General features: G+C 39.6%; 1 protein-coding gene across 1 annotated transcript in view; it reads right to left on the bottom strand.

The window, feature by feature from the left end:
* Positions 1 to 21,011, bottom strand: part of Dennd11 (DENN domain containing 11) — a 41,877-nt gene that overhangs the window by 13,986 nt on the left and 6,880 nt on the right. The window contains exons 2-4 of the mRNA XM_047560578.1: positions 13,081 to 13,180; positions 12,027 to 12,185; positions 2,187 to 2,340 (exon numbers count right to left, since the gene is read on the bottom strand). Of these exons, the coding sequence (XP_047416534.1) occupies positions 2,187 to 2,340; positions 12,027 to 12,185; positions 13,081 to 13,180 (413 nt within the window). The remainder of the gene's footprint in view (positions 1 to 2,186; positions 2,341 to 12,026; positions 12,186 to 13,080; positions 13,181 to 21,011) is intronic.

Raw genomic sequence — 21,011 nt, 5'->3', positions numbered from 1 at the left:
AGGAATCAGGACCACAGTGCTACCCTCAGAGCTCTAAGTATGGGCTGTGCTGAGGCCCCTCCTCCAAGCCCCCCTAGTTCTCCTAAGGTCACCTCTCCACCTTTGTTGCCCCAGCACCTGTTGGTATTTATAGCCTTATGCAATTCCCTCTTCCCCTGGAGTAACTTGCTTCTCATCAAGAGAATACAGTTGTACCGGTTACACGGCAGGTTGTCCCTTCTATGATTAGGTTACAAAGGATTCTGAGTATTGCTAACCAACCCTTTCTGGCTGGCTTTGACGAAGCAAGCTGCCATACTGGAGAGATCCCATGGCTAAGAACAGTCAGCAAGTACTGAGGATGTCAGTTCAATAGCCCCAAAGAAATCTAATCCTGCCAATACCCCATGAGCTTAAAAGTGGCTACTTCTCCTGTTGTACCTTCTAATGAGACTCCAACACTAGCTGACACCTTGACTGCAGTATCACAAAAGACAAAGGAGGAGAGGACCCAACCAAGTCATGCCTGGACTCCTGACTCACAGAAATTGTAAGATAATAAATATGTACTCTTTCAAACTTTCACTCGTGGGTAATTTGTTATGCAGCAATCTATGACTGATAGAAGGTGGTGGCTGCTGTCTGCAATTACAGACTAATCATGCAGTCTGTAGTTCCTAATATATACCATGGAATTGCATTTGACAGTGTCTGGAGTCCTTCTTGGTACATGCTAGTACCTGTACTTCTAGGTACAGGCACATACTTTGTGAGTGATCATAGTGAGGGCCCAACACAGCAAAAGGAAGATGCTGTTCTCCAACAATCCCGCTTAAGGACCATGTCCTGCTGCTATGAAATGGAAAAACTGGAACTTTTACAAACATGAAGCCCGATCAACTGCTGCAGAAAGCAGAGGCTCAAGGCCAACCCTGACTTTGACTGTTCAGAGCCCAGATATAAAAAAGTCAGGCTCATCTTCCATGGTGAGGGCCAGCTTCAGTCCCACCTGCTCCTTTGGGCTTCAAGTGCTGTATTACTGATTCCCTACACTGAATTAGTTTGAAATACTTAATGTGGTCTCTGTTTTCCTGATAAGACCCTAACTTACTTTTTAGGGTTCAAATTCCATGGTCTACTATTTAAAGTTTTCTATAGTCTGAGTCTAATCTATTTTCCCAGTCTTTTCCCTTATGGCCAGGTGAAATAAAAACTTAATCCCAAACAAGTTTGCTCATACCCACGAGCTTGTCTCATGTTTTCCACTTCTCTGCAAAGGCAGCGAAGTAGGGCAGAGTCCTATGTAAACATAAGCCCTGCACTATTTCTTACTAACTGTAAGGCCTAAAGCAAGTCACAGAGCCTTTATAAGCCTTGGTTGCTTTAGGTGGAAAGTAGGAATTAGAAAACAATCATAAAGATAAAGCGCACCAATTCAAAAACAAAACAGGAGTGCTGCGAAGGTACAGATAAATAGCCAGCGTGAGGCTCTGCGCACAAGACACACGGAGGAAGTGGCAGACCATGGCTCTCGCTGCCATTCACACCTTCCCTCAGTCTGGAATTAGCATCCCTTACTTTCCACTTAGCCAAATGCTTTAGGGGCCAACTCCTCTTCCAAAATGCTTTCTCTCTTAAACTCACGCATGATTTCTGTACCAGGGCAGCTCTAGGTAGGGCTGAACTATCTTGTGATAGTGTAGTTGTACAAGGGAGGCAGGAGGAAGAGGAAGGAGATTCATGTTCTCAGTCATCTCTGTAACCTTTGAACACCTAACACTTGGCCAAGTATTTTGTTGACTATAAACAAAATGTAGTCTAGTACTGAAAACAAAGTGCTAGAGGAAAAACAGAAGATATCAAAAATATTGTAACTAAAAAATAAATTTGTTCATCAAACTTCTCATTTTTATTCATATGTCTGGCATTACAATATCTGATGCACCCAACAGAATCAAATCCAGTTTTTCCCCTCCTAGGAGCCCAGCATGACTGGCGTGTCTATCACACTTGGCTTTGCATTATGAGAAGTGTCCAAATGCATCGTGATTAAGATAAGTGAACCTAAATGCTATGTTCTAACCAAGTCTATCAAAAGCAGACTTTCCGCATGAGCCCAAGACACAAATTCCTTATTAAGTAAAAATTAATCGACAACTACTATTCCCAGACCCAGGTCCAGTGTGGTGTGAGTGTGGCGGCCTCACCTTCATCTCCGGGTACATGTAGCGGTGGATGGAGGGCAGCCAGTAGACAGGGGGCAGGGTGCTGCCTCTCCCAGGACCAGCGTGGAGCACCCCTTTCTTGTCCTCATAGAACGCAGCCAGATGAGAGTAATGTCCCGGCGTCTCCAGCTGGTGCCTGCACAACACACACGCACACAGTGAGAGCAGCTCTGGCTGTGGCGGGCAGCTCAACCCCTGCCCCCAGGGTTAAAGGCAAGGGGACACTCAGAAAATCTGCACTTGGAGGTTGCCTCGAGGCCTTCCTTGATGTGACAGAAGATCCCAGGAAAAAGCTCAAACATGGGGCCTGAGACACCCCGAGAGCAACATGTAAAGCCTTCTCTTTCTTGTGGGAAACAGAATTAACAGGCTATGGCTAATGTCTGTTGTTCTTGAGCAAAATATGCTAAAGACTGTGCTGCTTCCCAGAGGATGGCTGTTCACTGTGCGGAGGGATAACCTGGAAGATCACAAATTCCCTGCTTAAAACTGCTCTTTGTTTACAATTCATGCTTGCTTGCTCTTGTTGTTATAAAAGAGTAGGAAGAAGCTTCCCCTTTAGTGTCCCGAGTAAGGGAAAACAGTTATTACTGGGTATTACTGAGGTCTTAAAATTTCACCTCAAGTAATAAAGAAATAAAACACGATAGACTCTTTCCCCACCCTGGTCTGGAGTTGCGGCAGTAGATCATTTAGAATGCAGACTGCCGCCTCTCGAGTCAAAGCACTATGTTCACTGGGGATGTTAGTGGTTGAAATTTGTCCTGGAATCCTAATCCCCAGGAGGTGGCCTTCTTTGGAGAGGGTCTTTACAGAGGTAACCGAGCTACAAGTTCATCAGAGTGAGCCCTAATCCAGGGGGACTTCTAGAAAGGGGAACTTTGGGTACACACATGGGCATGCACACCACCATCCAAGGATGAGGGAGACTTGGGGGTGAGGCAGCCACATGCTCAGGACACCAAAACCTGCCAGCAAACCAGCAGCGGGGGAGGCATAGAACAGAGGCTCCCTCACCATCCTCAGAGGGAACCAACCCCGCAGACCCTTTGATTTTGGACTTACAGCCTCTCGGACTGTGAGAAGGGGAGTGTCTGTTGTTCAGCCACCCAGTTCTAACACTTTGTTGTACAGTCCCAGCAAACTACTACAGGGAGCAATAAGAGGACCTCAACCCCTCAGTCTGTTTTTATTTTCTTGGTGTCTTATTTCCATGGAATCATGAAAAAGAAGCAAAATAAAGCTCCACTGAGCAAAAGAGAGGCATCCCTAAGTAGGCGGACCCTGGAATAACAGTGCCTAAGAACAGGCACCACCCCCTGCCCCTCCACACTCCGACCTGCCACACGGCTTACTCCACACGCAACAGAGTTTCCACTGACCAAGTGATAGCCAGCTCTTCTCCACCCTCTCTACTCCAGAGTGACTGACAGGACTCAATGTCAAGGTGGTGGCAAGATACTTTGAGGCTAATTTGTATTTAAAAATAGTAACATCACTGTATTAAAAAATGATTGCTAAACAACAAACATATGAAAAAATGTTCACCATCTTTAGTTATAAGAGAAATGCAAATCAAAACTACCCTAAGATTCCATCTCACCCCAATTAGAATGGCGAGTATCAAGAACACAAGCAACAATAGGTGTTGGCGAGGATGTGGGGAAAAAGGTACACTCACACATTGCTGGTGGGACTGCAAATTAGTGAAGCCACTCTGGAAAGCAGTGTGGAGATTCCTCAGAAAGCTTGGAATGGAACCACCATTTGACCCAGCTATCCCACTCCTTGGCCTATACCCAAAGGACTTAAAATCAGCATACTACAGAGATACAGCCACAACAATGTTCATAGCTGCTCAATTCACAATAGCCAGACTGTGGAACCAACCTAGATGTCCTTCAATTGATGAATGGATAAAGAAACTGTGGTATATATATACGATGGAATATTACTCAGCTATAAAGAATAATAAAATTATGGCATTTGCAGGCAAATGGATGAAATTGGAGAATATCATGCTAAGTGAGATAAACCAATCTCAAAAAAGCAAAGAACAAATGATCTCACTGATAAGCGGATGATGACACATAATGGGGGGTGGGAGGGGGGCAAGAATGGAGGAAGGAGGGACTGTATAGAGGGAAAAGAGGGGCGGGAGGGGTGGGGGGGAGGAAAAAGATAACAGAATGAATCAAACATCATTACCCTATGTAAATGTACGATTACGCAAATGGTATGCTGTTACTCCATGTACAAACAGAAACAACATGTATCCCATTTGTTTACAATAAAAATAAATGAAAATTTAAAAAAATATATATTAATGCAGGGAATGAACTATTTCAGAAATATCTATGGAAAGAAAACACAGTTGACTACACTTAAACAATTTAAGCACTACTTGAAGCCCATTATTAATAGATTTCTGTACTATGAAATGAACTTATTAAACAATCTGCATAAGCCATCTGAAAAAAAAATGATTGCTAAAATAAGTTCCTCTCCTCTGGGAGACAGCTAATTTCAGGGGTTCCTACACACTTTGTTTTAAGCTTTGCACAAGAAGGGAGCCATGTGACATAATGATACTGACTGCGGGAGGGGCTTCTAATAATTTCTGTCACTCTTACAAATGTTCCTGGAGTAGATAGGAAATCTGAGGTGGCAAAGTTGTGTCTGACTACTCTGAGAGGATAGCAGATGTCAGCTATTCTTCAGGGATTATGTCAAGTTGCTGAAAGTTTGATTAATAGAAAATCACAGACAACTAATAAGTTCAAAGGTATTTTCATTAGAACCCATTTTCCCTAAAAATAACAGGAAGAATCTGTGTGTTTTGATCTAAAAGGGGCTGTATCAAGGGTACTTTATGTTATAGTTTTGTTTTGTTTTTATTAATTTTTAAAAATTTTATTTGTTCTAATCAGTTGTACATAAGAGTAGAATTTATACATTTTGATAGATTATACATAAATGGAGTATAATTTCTCATCTTTCTGATTGTACATATTGTAGGATCACATTTCATTTTCTAGGGTTACTGTTTTCGGATTTGCTGCTCAATTAATTGCCTTTTCTGTTTGACTACACAAAACACTAATAGGACCGAGACTCTACAGAACAGTTCACTACTAAGTTAGAGTCTGTTAGACAAAAAAACAAACTTCAGGACTCTGTCCTGTGAGAGTTAAAATACCACTAAATGATGAGACAGAACAAAGCCATAATATGTAATACAGAATCTGAAGGAGACATCTATATATATAGTATTAAGTAAGCATATATATGACAATTGGCAGTTCCCGGATGTTTAGTGACTACTGTATGAAGACCTCAAAATGTAAACACACTGCAAGTTTTGCAACAAACAATAATCAAATCACAATACAAGAAAAACCAAAAACTATAAGCAAGGTTGAGAGTGCTTCAAGATAAGGTGGTCTCCAAACAAGATGTAAAAGAATATCCTCTTGGTGAGCTTACGAATTAGAATGCATAGATGAAGAAAGTACCACACTGAAATCCATGCCAAGCAATCTGCAGAAAGTGTCCAAGAGACACAATGTGGTAAAAACTAGGAATAACTGGCTCAATATATGCTACAGAACTGAAGTCCCAGGTTTCTGGACCAGATTAAGGATTCCCCTGAAGGACCAGAGACACTGGGGTTCTCTTTAAGTTCGCACCCACTTCACTGATAAATCACAGGCAGGTGAGATCATGCGGACGTCTGATGTGCCAACACTGCCTTCCCTAACACCCTGCTGCAATTCATCCCATCCTGCTGCACACAGACGCCTCTGTGCAGTGACTGCATTTCCTGGTTCTGGGGTGCTCCTTATGAGTGTGAAACAGTCTGCCTTCTGGCTTTGCAAGTACAGAAAGAGGCATTTCCATGTATTGCTGGTGCAGGGACCAAATGGTACCACCTTTCTGTAGGCTAAATTACAATTTGCATCAAATTATATGTAAGGGTGTACACTCTGACCCTATGATTCCATTTCTAGGAATGTGGCCTCATGGATGTGAATGATCACTCACCCACGGGATGCTCATGTCTAAGAGTTGGGAGAAACAAGAAACCTAAAGCCCAATAACAGTGAAATAATTAAACTGTGATATAGCTCTGTATATTGACATACAGTGAAACCACCAAAACAATGCTGAGAACTATCACTCATGATACAGTGAAAGGTTAACAAACCATGTTACAAAACTTCAATATTCAATGACATCAATAATCCTTTAAAACAAAGTAATGTATGTATATATGTTTATACATGTGGAAAAGACTAGAAGGATACATAACAAAACGTTAACAGCAGATATACCTGCGATCATCATCTTTTTCCTTTAGGCTTTTCTCTATTTTTCAAGTTTCCTACAATAACTGTACTATATGTTAATTTTATATTTAGTCTTTTTAAACTTTTCACTAAGAAAATTTTCAAAAATACAGACAAGACAGAAAGAAGAGAATAATGAGCCCCATGTATCCATCACTCAGCTCCAACAGTTATCAATATCTGAGCAACATGGTTATATCTACTTCCTAAACTCTTCCACTAACACCTTTTTTTTCCTGAAATGTTTCAAAGAAAATTCCACATAACGTTTTACCCATAAATATTTAGTATGCATCAGTAACTGATAAAGTATAATTAAAAACTAACAAACTACACAATCACTGTGCCATTAGCTCATCTCACAAAATTAATAATACTTTAATATAATACTTGATGTTCAAATTACACCAACTATCCCCAAAATGACATTTTATAGTTGGTTTGTCTGAATCAAGATCTAAACAAGGACCAAAAATATGGTTACATGTCTTTGGACCTCCCTTTTTTTTTCTCAATCATTGTATTCAAATGGGGTACAAATTTTCATTTCTCTAGTTGTACACGAAGTAGATCTATTTATTCTAATTTTTTAAATTAGAAAATAATTACTTGCTCTTTTGATTAATAAAAAATAATCGTAGAACTCCAATTAGATATTGAAGGCAAGAGTTGTAGATGAAATACTAGTAAGTTTGGAACATCAGACATCTGAATGAATATATACACAGGTTAGACATTGCAAAAATCAACTCTGGTTAATTAATATAAAAGTCATGGGCTGGAGTTGTGGCTCAGTGGTACAGTGCTTGCCTGACATGCGTGAGGCCCTGGGTTCAAAACTCAGCACCGTATATGAATAAATAAAATAAAAGATCCATTGACAACTAAAAAAAAAAATTAAAAAAAAAAAAGTCATGGCCACAGTGAAGTTTAATCCTGCCTATACCTAGTTCAGTTTTCCTCATGCTCCGTCCCACGAGTCTCTTCTTTCATGTTACCTTTAGTTCTCTTGAATCACCAGGTTGGGAAATCTTTCTAGCTATGACTCCAAATCTAACAGTCATACACACACAAAAATTATGAATTCAAAGAAGAAAAATATCAACACAAGAGAAAAGTGATAGAAGACAAATGAAAATGGGAAAATATTTTCACTTTATATCACAAAGAGCAAATGTCCCTATTGTACAGCAAACTCCTAGAAATTAATAAGACCAAGAAGAACAATAAAATACAGCAAAGACTAGCAATGGCTGACAGAAAACGCAAATGACTTAAAGGTGTTCAACCTCACTTATAAGAAGAAAAGCACTAATTAATACTATGTTGATGTATTATTTTAATCCATCAGAATGCCAAAAAATTCAAAACTTTAATTTTTGTGTTGGCGATGGTCGGGTAGAACAGACATTCTCCTGCATTACTACTGGGCATGAGAAATGTTCCACTTCTACGGAAGACAATTTGACAATATTTATTAAAACTAAAAATGCACCATTTAGACAACTCATTTCATTTCTGGAAATTTAATGTATAGGTATATCACTCAAGCAAAATGATGCTTTTTAGTGGGCATTCGGTGTAACATGAATAGTAATAGCAGAAGACTGGAAACAACCAAATGCCTATCAGTAATGGACTTGATAAATGAAGTGCCATTTTTCTATATAAGGCATATAATACAACTGTGAAAAATAACAAAGAAGTTCTCAAGATACTGGTGGGAGAAGATCTCCCACATTGTTGAATGAAAAAGGTGAGGTGCAAACATGTTGACTTTTGTGTGAAAAGGGAGAAAATAAGTATTCACATTTGTATTTGTTTATATATGTATATACAAACTTGGGAAGGTACATGAGAAATGAACAGTGATTAGTGGGATTGTTGAATGGATGTGGGAACTAGGTAAAGATTTTTCATTGTATGCCAATAATGGAAATTGCTGCTCTCCTCTTTTAATAAAACCTTCCAAATTTCAGTGATCACATGGACACCCAGCTACACACTACTTTCCCCAGACTCCCTTGCTGCTAGGCATGGCCAGTAACTAAGAACTGGCCGATGGAATCTGAGCAGGCAGAAGTGATGTGTTCAAGTTCTGGGATGTCAGCATCATTTCCCCTTCTCACTGGCTGGAACGTGAAATGATCATGGTGAGTCAGTGTCTACCATGTGGATGAAGACACTGCTCTAGGGCATGGCATAGCAGAATGATTTATGTCCCAGAAGGACTAGTACAACAGAGCTACCACCCACCCTAGATGGCTTCTCTTCCTCTGGAACTGGCATGGTATAAAAGCTGGACTTCTACCTTGTTTGAGTCACAGTGCTTTGGGTCTCCTCTCTGTTATAGTAACTTAGCCTGTATTTTGGCTATAGCAGAAGATGAAATGAGATACTACAGTATTAAAAAACCACACTGGCATTGGCTTAGCAGTGGAAGAGGAAGGTGATAAAAATCATAGTTATTTCAGACTTGAAACCTGGTGACCCTTGTCACCAACTAAAACTTCATTAGAGCTGAAGACAGACCCTGGGTCATCTGAATGTGTAGCTTCAACTGTTCCTTGCTGCTCTTGGTGAGCTACTACAAGAGTAAGATGAAAATAGGTAGGAATTGCCCAGCTTGTGAGCAGAAATAAAAGAAAATACAGGTAACTAAGGACAATATGCTCTAAATTTTACAATATAAATCAACAGAGGCTTCAATAATTTGGGACCTCATGAGGCTGGAAAAGCAAATGCTTCTGTACCCAAAACAATCAAGAGATGAATCTCTCCTAATGCTTAAATGAAATTCTCCAGTTAAGAATTCTAGGGTAGACATGGAAGTCGGTCTACTTGAGAGATCAAATAAAGGGTACAGCTTCCAAATAGTTGCCGAAATGAGGGGGAAAGGTATGGGTCAAGAATAGAGACCAGTAACTAATTTAGAGTCCACTGACTTAAAAACCTTGACCCAAAAGAGATCTTTGGCAGTGGAGACCTGGGACAGACTGGAAGCAGTGAGAACCTATTTAGTTTTTGAGAGGCATGTAGTGCACATGCCTGGCTTGTAAAAGCCTGTGACTTCTCAACTCCTGAAAAGACCATCAGACCCCCAAACATGCACCAGGAGACATATTCTGAAGCTGTACAGCTTCAAGGACATGTCCTCCAGTGCCTGCTTCAGATGGGGCTAAAAGGCCAGGGGGAGCCATAGGAAACTATGGACAAGGGGTTGTTCTACCCAGCAGCACAGAGGTTTAGCCAAGACCTCACTGCTCTGCCGGACAAGGACTATGTACAATCCCTTCTCAACAGAATCTCACACTGCAATGAACTAATGATTATTTTATTTCTCATTCTTCCCTTGTACTGTGGCTCCTATGTCACCTTTTGTGTTGCCTTTGGGAGGTGGGGAATGGAGGTACTTATCTATTGTTTTGTAGGTTTTCAGGGTAAGAAGGACCAGGCACTGATCTAATGCAAGACTAATGGAAATCACATGGAAATCCTGGATTTTTGGTTGGAGGCATTACCTAGACACTGACGTCTTTCTGGTGAGGGAGGAATGACCTCTATGTGGGAAGAAGAGTGCACATGGATACCTGGACAGCCAGAGGGGCAAACTAAAAGCAGAAGTTGCTAATTTTTTTCTTAAAATACATTGTTTTTTCTGTTTGTTACCAAAGTCCAAGAATTTAAAGTGGTCACAGATTCACACACTTGGCCCAGTCTATTTCACTGGTAGGTGTGTTCTTTGTGACTGAGAACTTGATAACAGAGTATGAGAAGTGATGTATAAACTTCTGTTCTTTCCTTCCTCCCTGTGGGCCGAAATGTAGATGTATTAGTGGTAAGCAGCTTTGAAAGCTCACAAAAGAACATCTTAGAACACAAAAAACAATACAAAACAAAACAAAATCACTCTCAGGATGTGGTAGCATAGTGAGGAGAGGTGGGAACTGCGTGGAACAGAGCAGGTTACCCACCTTGAACACCTGCCTATCTCAACTACTGCGTGAGAAAAAATTTCTATCTTAATTGAGCCATTGTATTTGAGCCTCAGCTGTTACTGTTCCCTTACTAACATAATATCGTTTCTTCCTATAATGTTAGGCTTCTGAGGTATAAGAATGTATTGCTTATTTGGGATAGTAAATTTTAAAACAGGAATAACTTTTTAAAAGATTCAAGATACCAAAAAAGTTCCTTTTTAAAAATTCCATAATATTACTTTTTCTTTAAAATTTTTTTGTAGATGTAGATGGACAGCATGCCTTTGTTTATTTTTATGTGGTGCTAAGGATTGAACCCAGTGCCTCACACATGCTAGACAAGTGCTCTGCCACTGAGCTACGGACCCAGCCATATTACTTCTGAGACACAAAATTGAGGAAATATTGCAAACACAGGGGAAAAAAAATGCATGGAGGTATTCACCATCATAGTTCCAGAATGTAGAGAAACTGTTTAAAAAAAAGAAAAAGAAAAAGAAAAAAAGAAAGAAAGAAAAAGAAAAAAAAACAGAAACATGCTAAATGCTCAACCATAGGGAATAAGCATATACTTCAGGTAGTTCTAGCATTTCTGATCTATACAAGTAAAACTAAGTTTAACTTATTTCATCAAAATAACCTGTTTGAAAAAGTAAATCTTCACATTTATAAACTATTACTCCTATTTTTGCAAGGTTATTTCTACTTTAGAATGATATTAACTGATACAGAGAATGGATCTCTGAGTGCTAATATTTGGAAGGAATTTTTTTATTTTTTGTATTTTAAATATTAAAATAATAAAAATGTTTTTCCACAGATAATAAATTTCATGTTCTTTCAAGAGATGATTCTTAAAAATTATTAAATAATGATAAATTTTAAAAGTATAGGTTACAAAAGTTTATATACAGGATGATGCCAGGTTTTTTTTTTTTTTTTTTTTTTAGTTTACAAACATATCACAGAGGAGGCAAATATGGTAAAATTTTAACAGTGCTTTTAAGATTAGCCATAGATTTCCCCTCATAATCTGAAAGGTAATTAGGTTACTTACATAATTTTAAAAACCCAGTAACTAATTAGTTTTGCTGCTTCTGCTACTGTTAAAAATTCTCCTCCCATGGCCCCAAATGGTAAATAATTATACATAGAAGAGGTTTAAAGTCTGCCTGCCTACTGGGTCAAAGAGCTAATTACTGTGTCTTAGGGTAAACAAAGATCATGTACATTTCAATAAATTACTTAATGAACTGTGATGCGAGCCTGAGGATAAACTGCAAGCAAACTCTGGCCCAGCATTCATTATACCACCAAGAACTATCCCACAGGACGCTGGCTGAAAGAGAAGGACCATCGCCCGAGGCTCGGACCATGACCGCAACTCTCGGAGGGCCCTTGTGGTTCTGCACACCGCTTGTCTCCAGGGACTCCTAACACGTGCCCGCTGGCAGGCCCTGTTGCCACCCCACACGGGCACGGAAGCCACGTACCGAACCTGGTTCTCCAAGAAGTGCATGTACCGGTAGAGCAGGGTGTAGGAGGGAGAGAGGATGCCCACGGACTTCATCCGAGCGCCCCGCTCCAGCTCGCTTTCCACAGGCATGTTGGCGAAGCAGGCCAGGCCGAAGAAAGGCCCCTTTCGAAAATAGCTAAAATAGACCAAAATATGTAGGTGTGGCTCAAAATCAGGAAGAGATTTTTTTGTTTGTTTGCTTTGCTCTTGCTTTAAAATGCAATTCCAAGCTGAACGAATTGTATCCAGAGCTCCAAACAACAAAGTTCAGCCTTAAAATAAGCCATGTGATCTCACAGAGGAGACAAAGCTCACAGAGATAGAGAACTCACTAGCTCAGCGTCCTCCAGCTGGAGTCAGGACATCTGGTGAGCTTGCTACTAGACTGCCCATGACCACAGCCCTGTCTTATCCTGACCTGGACGGGAAAGCCAGACCAAGATCCATCTCCAGGCCCCTGTGGAACTAGTTGCCTGTTTTCTTAGCATAAACCATGACGATTCTTCTCTCACCTCCTGAGCCTCTGATCTTTTCAATGCTTCTGCCACTTTATTTTCTTCCCCTTTCTCACACACTATCAGCCATGGTAGCCCAAGGAGATTAAAGCTACAAAATTACCCTTAAGGTCTTTCCATATGCTCCTCTCACAAAACTCGTTCTACACCAATTACACAGGACTAAAAAACTGGCTTTACTTGAGCTGCAATTCCAACTTGCAGCACATATAAGTCTTAAGTTAATCGACACTAAGCTGAAAACCAAACCTCAAACCAGGTCCACATCATTTCTCAGCAAGTGAAAGAACCTCTATGGTAGGGGTTCTTAGCTTTTGGGTATCATAAAACCCATGGAGAACTTGATGAAAGCTAGAGAATTTCTTGCTGGAAAACTAATATAAGTACAAACTATGCATATATTTTCAGAACATTTATACACTCTACCTGAAGACCCCATAAGAGCTCTGGTGCTCTGGAGACAGTCAGGAGTGGATGGAAGGAAATGATATAAGACTGAGGTTCAGAAGTACTTACATGAAGTCAGATTGAATTTTATGGGATCCACTGGCCATAGACTTGAATTCAACCCCTTCGAGGTCAATATCTTGAGGTAAGCACCATTCTACCATGTTTCCTACGGGAAAGGGAGGATATGAGTTAAAAGAAACAAGATTATTAAAAGAAAAGAGCTTAGTATGTAGCACACATGGCTTCTCAAAAATGTACAGCTAAACTCGGCCTGGTACAGAGCCACGGAGATGCTCGTGGGTTTGTCTCATGCAGTACCCAATGGGTTACCCCATGGGACCAGAGGATGGGCAGTGAAGGGACCCGATCTCTGCTCCAGGCGAACCACCTCGTTTGGCCAACTGTCTTGGTTCTGCCATTCTGCTCAACACTTCCAGATCTCCCTCTCGTGGCCTCACTTCTGCCCTCATTTCCTTATCTCACATGCTCCCCTTAATCTCTCCTGATATTTCCATCTCACCGTTCTTCAGACACTAATGACTTTGATGAATTCCAAAACTTTGTTTTTAAAAAATCCTCATTCTCACTGACCTCTTAGTGGTACTGTCAATTCTTTAAACGTATCTCTACTTTTCATCGATTTCTCGGACAGAATACTATTTTAGATCTTTTCCTACTCCTCTGATCAATGTGGTTCTGCTTTCCTCCCTCTTTTACCTCTCTCTCTCCAAATGTGGCCCTTCTTCAAGAGTCAACTATGTTCTTTGCTTCCAAAAACTGGGGACAAAGTCACTCATCATTAATTACTGAGCTCAATTTTGGAGACACAAAATAGAGCAGGACACAGTCCCTGAACATAGAGTCCAAAGACAAAGAGACAAAGAAAGAAATGCAGGGTGAATGCTACAACGGAAGGTGGGATTTCACAAGGCAGCAAGAACAAATATCTGCCAGATTGAAAGAAATCAAGAGAATGCCTTAGAATACTCCCTATTGTTTTCGTGCCTATTCCACATTTTTAAAAATAAAACACTAAGTTACTTGTGAGATTTTACTTCTGAACGAACTTCCTATTAACACTCCCTATCCTAATTTTCTAGGCCTTAAAAATACCATCCATAGTCCCAGTCAACAGTGTGTCAGGTAATTGTCCCAGGCATCAGAGAACGTTCGGGCTCCCTAGGCAGCAGACATTGACAGGCTTCTAAGGTCCCACTGTCAGCAGCCTGGGGCATTTTCAAGTAGTTTATTTGCAAGGGAAGAATCATGATTCCAACCAACTAGTGAATTCACTAAAACAAAAAGCATGAAAGGGAATAAAAATGTCATGAAACAGAAAGGCTAGAACAATATTGTGCTTGCCACAGTTATGGACAAGAAAGAGTGAGAGTGGGCTTGGGAATAACGGCAGGCTTTTTAAGCATAAGTTCCCCACATTCCTGTATTTCTCTCCTTCCATTCACAAATATTACATACGTAGTTCAGTGGGGATTCCCCTGTGGGATGCATCAGGACAGCTGGGGAGTTTATAAAGGTGCCAGAGACCTTCCTGAGTTCTACAGAATCAATCTCCCCTTGCCCTGCCACACAGGAGATTCTGCTGATGTGCACCAGATGTGAGAATCCCCCTGAGGGCCTCTCTCATCACAATGGCAACACATGGCTAGCATGGAAGAGTGACAGCCCAGGGCGAAGCCACAATGGCCCTCTGTAGGCTCTGTCTTCCTTTCCCTCAACCAACCTGTGTCTTCCCAGGCCCACTGCCTTTCCCTACCCAACTCCTTACTAGCTTCAACAGGCTCCAGCTTCATTTTCTTTTTCTGACACAGTTTATCCACAACTGCTCGTAAAAACGTTGATGTGCCTAAACTTTGTACTGAAGTGTAACAAGAGCACAAATTGCCACTGTACAATCCATTCAATATTCCTAAAGTTAACACACCTGGATAATTAGAGCCCCGTTCAGGAAGCAGAAAGCACACTATCTGCATATCAGAGGCCCTCTCAGAGCCCTTCCAGTCATCCTCTCTCAAGAGTAAGCAAGAGTAAGAGCCTGACTTCATGAATTAGCTTCAGTCTTTTTGAAATTTCTGTAAGTGCAGTCATAGTTTTCGGTCTTTTTTGTTCAATATATTTGTAAGAGACATCCACACCTTCATGCACGTGGCAACAGTTTGTTCATCTATGACTTCTATCATATGCACGTAGCAGTCCATCTGCTTCACTGTTGATGCCCTTTAATTATTTCCAATTTAAAGCTACCACAACTAGCACTGCTGGGAACAGTTCTGTGCTTGTCATCGGGTGTACGTGAGTAGTAGCTCTGTAAAGCACTAACCTGGTTATGCTAAACTATACTTCTCAGAATTCCTTGCCGTGTATATTTCCAGTTGAGATTTGGAAGGCAGAAGTGAAACAGTAGCCACATTGTGTTCACATCAGTGTGGAAGCTTCGAGCAGCTCACTGGCACTGTGGCTTAGCCACAGGCTCAGCACAGGTGAGAGGGGGCAGCCAGGCCTGCCAATGCTGCAGCTACCTTCCTGGATCCTCCTTCAGCTTCTCTAACTCCTAAGCTACTCCCCAGTGAAGGATGTCAGCTTTTCCTATGGGAAATCCACATCTTGGAGGCAGTGACAGACTGACCCAGCCAGGCTTCCGTCCATCATGAGTTCCAGTCATTCCCTTTTCCACCTTTTTCGTTCTTCTTCCATAACTGTCCACTAAGGAGACCTCAAGCTCCACCTCAGACTTCAGGACCACAGCTTCGCAGGCTGCCCCCCAGCTCCCACTGTTCCACAGAACAAATCCTGCAGCAAATCCTTTTATGTTTCTGCTCGTTCTGCGGCTCTGACTAACTGAACTTTGACTGACACATATGCACACATTTCTGTGGACTGTATCCCTAAAAGCAGAACTGCTTTAAACTAAGAAACTGTCTGTGATTCTTAATTATGTTAATAGTGCCTCTGCAAAAAAATAAATAATATTAAAAAGTTGTACGAAAGATTGTTTTGACCAAATTATCTTAGGTGAAACAAAGATGGACACATCTCTTACTGTAGGACCTCTCAGAGCCTCTAATACACTACTCTATGTTGTGAATCTCAATGAGATCATATAATGCTTAATGTTTCCCAAAATTATTTGGCCAATACACATGCTTTTATGGAGCATCTTAAAGGATTAAGGTTATAGAAGGCTTTTTTTTTTTTTTTTTTTTAACAATTGCTAAGCTGCAAGCTGCCCCTCAATATCCTCTCTACCTTTCTCATATGGCTTAAAACTTACTATTTTTATCTTGTTATATGGTCTCCCAGATGAAGATTATTTCTGCATGCAAGCTATGTGAGTAAATTCTGGCTAGCAGAATGTAGACAGAAATATGGAGTTTCTAGAATGTGCCTGAATGAGAAGGAGCTATCCTCCTCTCCATTCTACTGTCTGGAATGTGGATGTGATGACATATCACGGCAGGGATGATGGGTTGACAGACTCATAAGCCATCATGAGCCCAGGTCACTAAATGACTCTGGAGATCTGAAGCAGTATTCCATTCCTCAGCCAGTTATCTCTGGTCACATGAAAAAGAAATGAAATTCTATCTTAACTAAACCACAGTTAATTTGGATTCCTGGCATTCATGACCAAACCTGTGTCCTACTTAATACAACTGACCTAGAGGATAAAGCCCCCACACCTTAGCTGGTTCTCATCGCTCTCTTCCTTGTTCCTCTGTGCCTGGTAAATCACAGAAATAGAAAGAACCCAAGGGACCAAATTGCCAGGGTCCAGCCCTAGCAGCGGTTGGGGGTCCTAGGTGGATGGGAGGCGTCGGCGCGATGGAGAAACAGCTGACAGAGACACCAAGTGTTCTGAGGCTGATTCTGAATCTTTATTTTTCCTGCCAGCCTTTTTATAGATATTTTTCTTTAGTAATGATTATATTATTTTATGGTTGGTTTAAAATAAGAAAAACCTTCAAAAGTACAATCTATGCTTCTTCTCAAAGTACACATTCCCTCGGTATGACAGCCCAGACCAAAACAACCTTATTTGCCAGCTAGATTAAAACAACCCTGTCTCCCAGCTAAACTGAGGGCACCATGATCTGCCAGCCTTCAACCTTCAGAACAAACACGTCAGTAGACTTTTCTGAGAAACCACCCCCACCGTGAACTCCAGTGTTTAGCAGTGAAAAGCTTTTACTATTATTAACAAAGGGCAAAGCAATCAACTTATAGTTAATATGTAGTCTATTCTATTTCATATAATGGTGGTCTATAATCTTATTCTGATTCTCAAAGAATTAGACTAAACATAGGAAAAACACAAATTATATTTATGACCAACCTAAATATTCTTATTATGTAAAGTATCTCTAGAATCAACTATTAAAACTAGGAAAGCAACAAAGGCTAAACACCACATCCCAAGCTCAGAGGAATACCCCTTTATCCATCTATATTTAAAAATTATTATACCAAAGCAATCACAGGCTCCTTTTAACTTGAGCACAGCTACAGTTGTTTATTTTTATATATTTATCTATGTATTACTACTAAATTTTTATTGTGTACTATTTTGTCTGAATACAGTAAAACCTTCCCAAGGTTTTTCCAATAAGTTTCCAATGATATATTATTAATATTAAAAAGCAACTACACAAGGAGACATGCCACGCCTATGGCCTACAAGAGGAAGGATGATCAATAGAACCGTATCAAGTGTTGAGTCCTCTACTCCAACAGAGCAAGTGTCAGAGTGGCAGGAAATAGATGCGGCAGGAAATGACATCCTGTTCACTATGGGATGGACTTATAGATGGGCACAAATCCCTCTGCATTGGGAGGAAGGTCCATCAGGACCAGGATGGTGAATCATGCCATGGGGCAGAGGCTCCAGAAGACCACTCTGAGAAGAGTTATCTTAATCCCACAGGAAGCACATTTCTGCTGACCTAATCCTTGAATGAAAGGAAAGCAGATGCAGCAACAATGGCTCTTATCCCAGCCTATTATAATGTCTTGGATGTCTGTCTCCAGGAGTCTGTGAACTTCTAAAGGCAGGAACTCTGCTTGTTTGTCTTCACATCTCAACAAAGCACAGTACCTAGCACAGGCCAGGAAGGGAATTAAAAAAAAAAAAAAAAACCAAAACAAAACAAAAGAAAAAACAAAACCAAAAAACTCACAAAAACAGTTTTATTAAGGACAGGCATGTCTTTAAAAAACTAATTGATGAATCAGTGTTAATTACCCTACAAGTGGCAAATACTGTGGTTATGAAGGAAAATGACCTTATTGTGTCTAAGGAGGTTTACTCTCAAGTATTTAGGAATGAGGTCTTATATCTGCAACCTACTTTCAAATGGTCCAGGGGAGAAATGTATATCTATATCTGTGTATAATCAGTTCCACAAATATCATTTGCTTAGTTTGTGTCAATATAATTGATATATTAGGGAAGAATTTGAGCATAGAGAACTTCACATTTGCTTGTGCAATAGATTCATTATAAATTAATTCTAAAGTTTATATGGAAAGGCAAAAGACCTAAAATAGCCAATACAATTCTGAAGAATAAAGTTGCAAAACTAAAATTACCCAACTTCAAGACTTACTATAAAGTCACCATAATTAAGATAATATGATATTGGAGAAATGTCAGACAAAAAGATAAATGGACTAGAACAGAATGTCCAGAAACAGATCCATGGCAGTATATCTAATACATCTTTGCCATAAAGCAAAGGCAACAGAGAAAAGACAGTCTTTTCAACAAAGGATGCTGGAGTGTGTGAATATCCATGTGCAAAAAAAAAAAAAAAAAACCAAAAAAAACAAAAACAAAAACAAAAAAAACTAGACACGGACGGACCTTATACCTGTCACAAAACTTTATTCAGTATGCATAATAGATTCAGCCATAAAATGCAAAATTATAAAACTTCTAGAAGATAATGTAGGAAAAAATCTAGGTGATTTTAGGTTTAGCAATGAGCTTTTAAATACAATACCAAAAGTACAAATCATGAAAGAAAAATTTAAAAAGTGAACTTCATTAAACTTAAAAACTTATAATCTGTGAAATACACTATCAAGATAATTCAAATAAAAGCCAAAAAATCAAAAACAAAAAAAGTCAGTGTGGAAGAAAATAATTGCAAAATACATACCTGATAAGTGACTGTTTTCCAAACCACACAAAGAATTCTTATAACTCAACAGGTAGAAAACAATTGAATTTTTAAAATAGGCAAAAGATCTGAACACTCTATCACAAAAGATAAACAATAGCAAATAAGCATATGAAAAGATGTTAACTATCATACCTCATCAGGGAAGTATAAACTAAAGCAATAATGAGATACTACGAGGCTCCTATTGGCATGACTAAAATCCAAAACTCCCTATGCTGACAAGGATGTGAAATAAACTCTCACTCACTGCTGGTAAGAGTACAAGAAAATAGTACTGTAGGGCCACCCTGAAAGATGGCTTGGCAGTTTCTTTACAAACTAAACATAGTCTATGGTAAGGTCCAGTAGTCATGTTTCTTTGTATTTATCCAAATGAGTTGAAACTTCTATCTACACAAAAACCTACATACATATGTTTATGGGGGCAGTTTGTTCATAATTGCCCCAAACTGGAAGCAAACAAGACATCCGTCTGTAAGTAAATGAATAAACAAACTGTGGGACATCCATAAAATGAAACACTATTCAGAAATAAAAAGAAACGAGTCATGGAGTCAAGAAAAATCATGGAGGAACCCTAAATGCATACTGCTAAGTAAAAGAAACCAGTCAAAAAGATTTCATACTGTATAATTCCAATCAGGTGACATTCTTGACAAAGGCAAAATTATAGTCACAGTAAAATAATCAGTGAGAAGGGAGGGATAAGCAGTTAGCATACAAGGGATTTTCAGGTTATATTACTGATATGGTAGATAAATAACATTTCTGAATTCTTCAAAACTACAAACAGTACACAGTTAACCCTGATGTAAATGTTAATAAATTCATACAGTTAGGTAATAATATTGGATTATTGTAACATCAATTATAACAAATACTCCATACTAATGAAAGTTGTTAACAGAGGGAGTTCATGAATGGGGTTGGGGGAGGTGGTATAATCTTCTATACTCTCTGCTTAAATTTTTCTCTAAGCCCAGACCACTCTAGAAGTATTAATTTTAAAAATTTAATTGAAGAGTTAACCTAGGTTAATTGCCCTAGGGGTGGCAATGTTATTGTGGTTATACAGGGAAAAAAAGTCCTTATTCTTAGCAGATTTACATTGCAGTATTGAGAAATTAAAAAGTCATGGCAACTCACTTTCAAATAGCTCAACAAAGATAAATATATATAAATATAAAATATCCACCATAAATGCAGTTAGTTCTGTTATAACCCTTGATGAATGTTTTAAGGCAAATAATAGAGAATATTTGATCATAGGGAATTTCCCATTTGTTTACACATGATCATAAGAAACTGGTGAATTCAGAAAACAGTATCCATCAACCATGAAGGAAAACACAAAAGCATCCACCTGTAACTTCAACCTGCTGCCTCAGGTCACTGTGTGTCAGGAGCCACTCCCACTCACCTCTAGTGGGACAACTTTCCATCTGATTTCAGATAGCTCTTCTATTTCACTGTAACCCACAAATTCAACCCTTCTGACACTTCCATAAACTCCAGGTCAGTGAAGTTCCATCTTTATTTAGTATTTACATATTTTACAACTATTTAATGTAGGCAAAACAGTCCTATCATTTTTATTAACTTTTTTTTTGTAAATATGTCACTGACAAAGTGTTTGAGGGTTTGCCTGTCACTCGGTTTTTCTCAAAAGCTCTGTGATTTTTTACTACATTTTTCACAGCAGAGAGATTTTTGGAGCATGTATTTCAAGTTCAAGGGAATTGATGATTTAAGGACCAAGGCAATATGGCAAATGTCAATGTGGTAAATGTCAACAGA

The sequence above is a fragment of the Sciurus carolinensis genome, chromosome 8, assembly GCF_902686445.1.
Source record: "Sciurus carolinensis chromosome 8, mSciCar1.2, whole genome shotgun sequence".
NCBI classification, from domain to species: domain Eukaryota; kingdom Metazoa; phylum Chordata; class Mammalia; order Rodentia; family Sciuridae; genus Sciurus; species Sciurus carolinensis.
The sequence above is the reverse complement of the archived record's forward strand: the minus strand, read 5'-3'. Positions and strand labels throughout refer to the sequence as shown.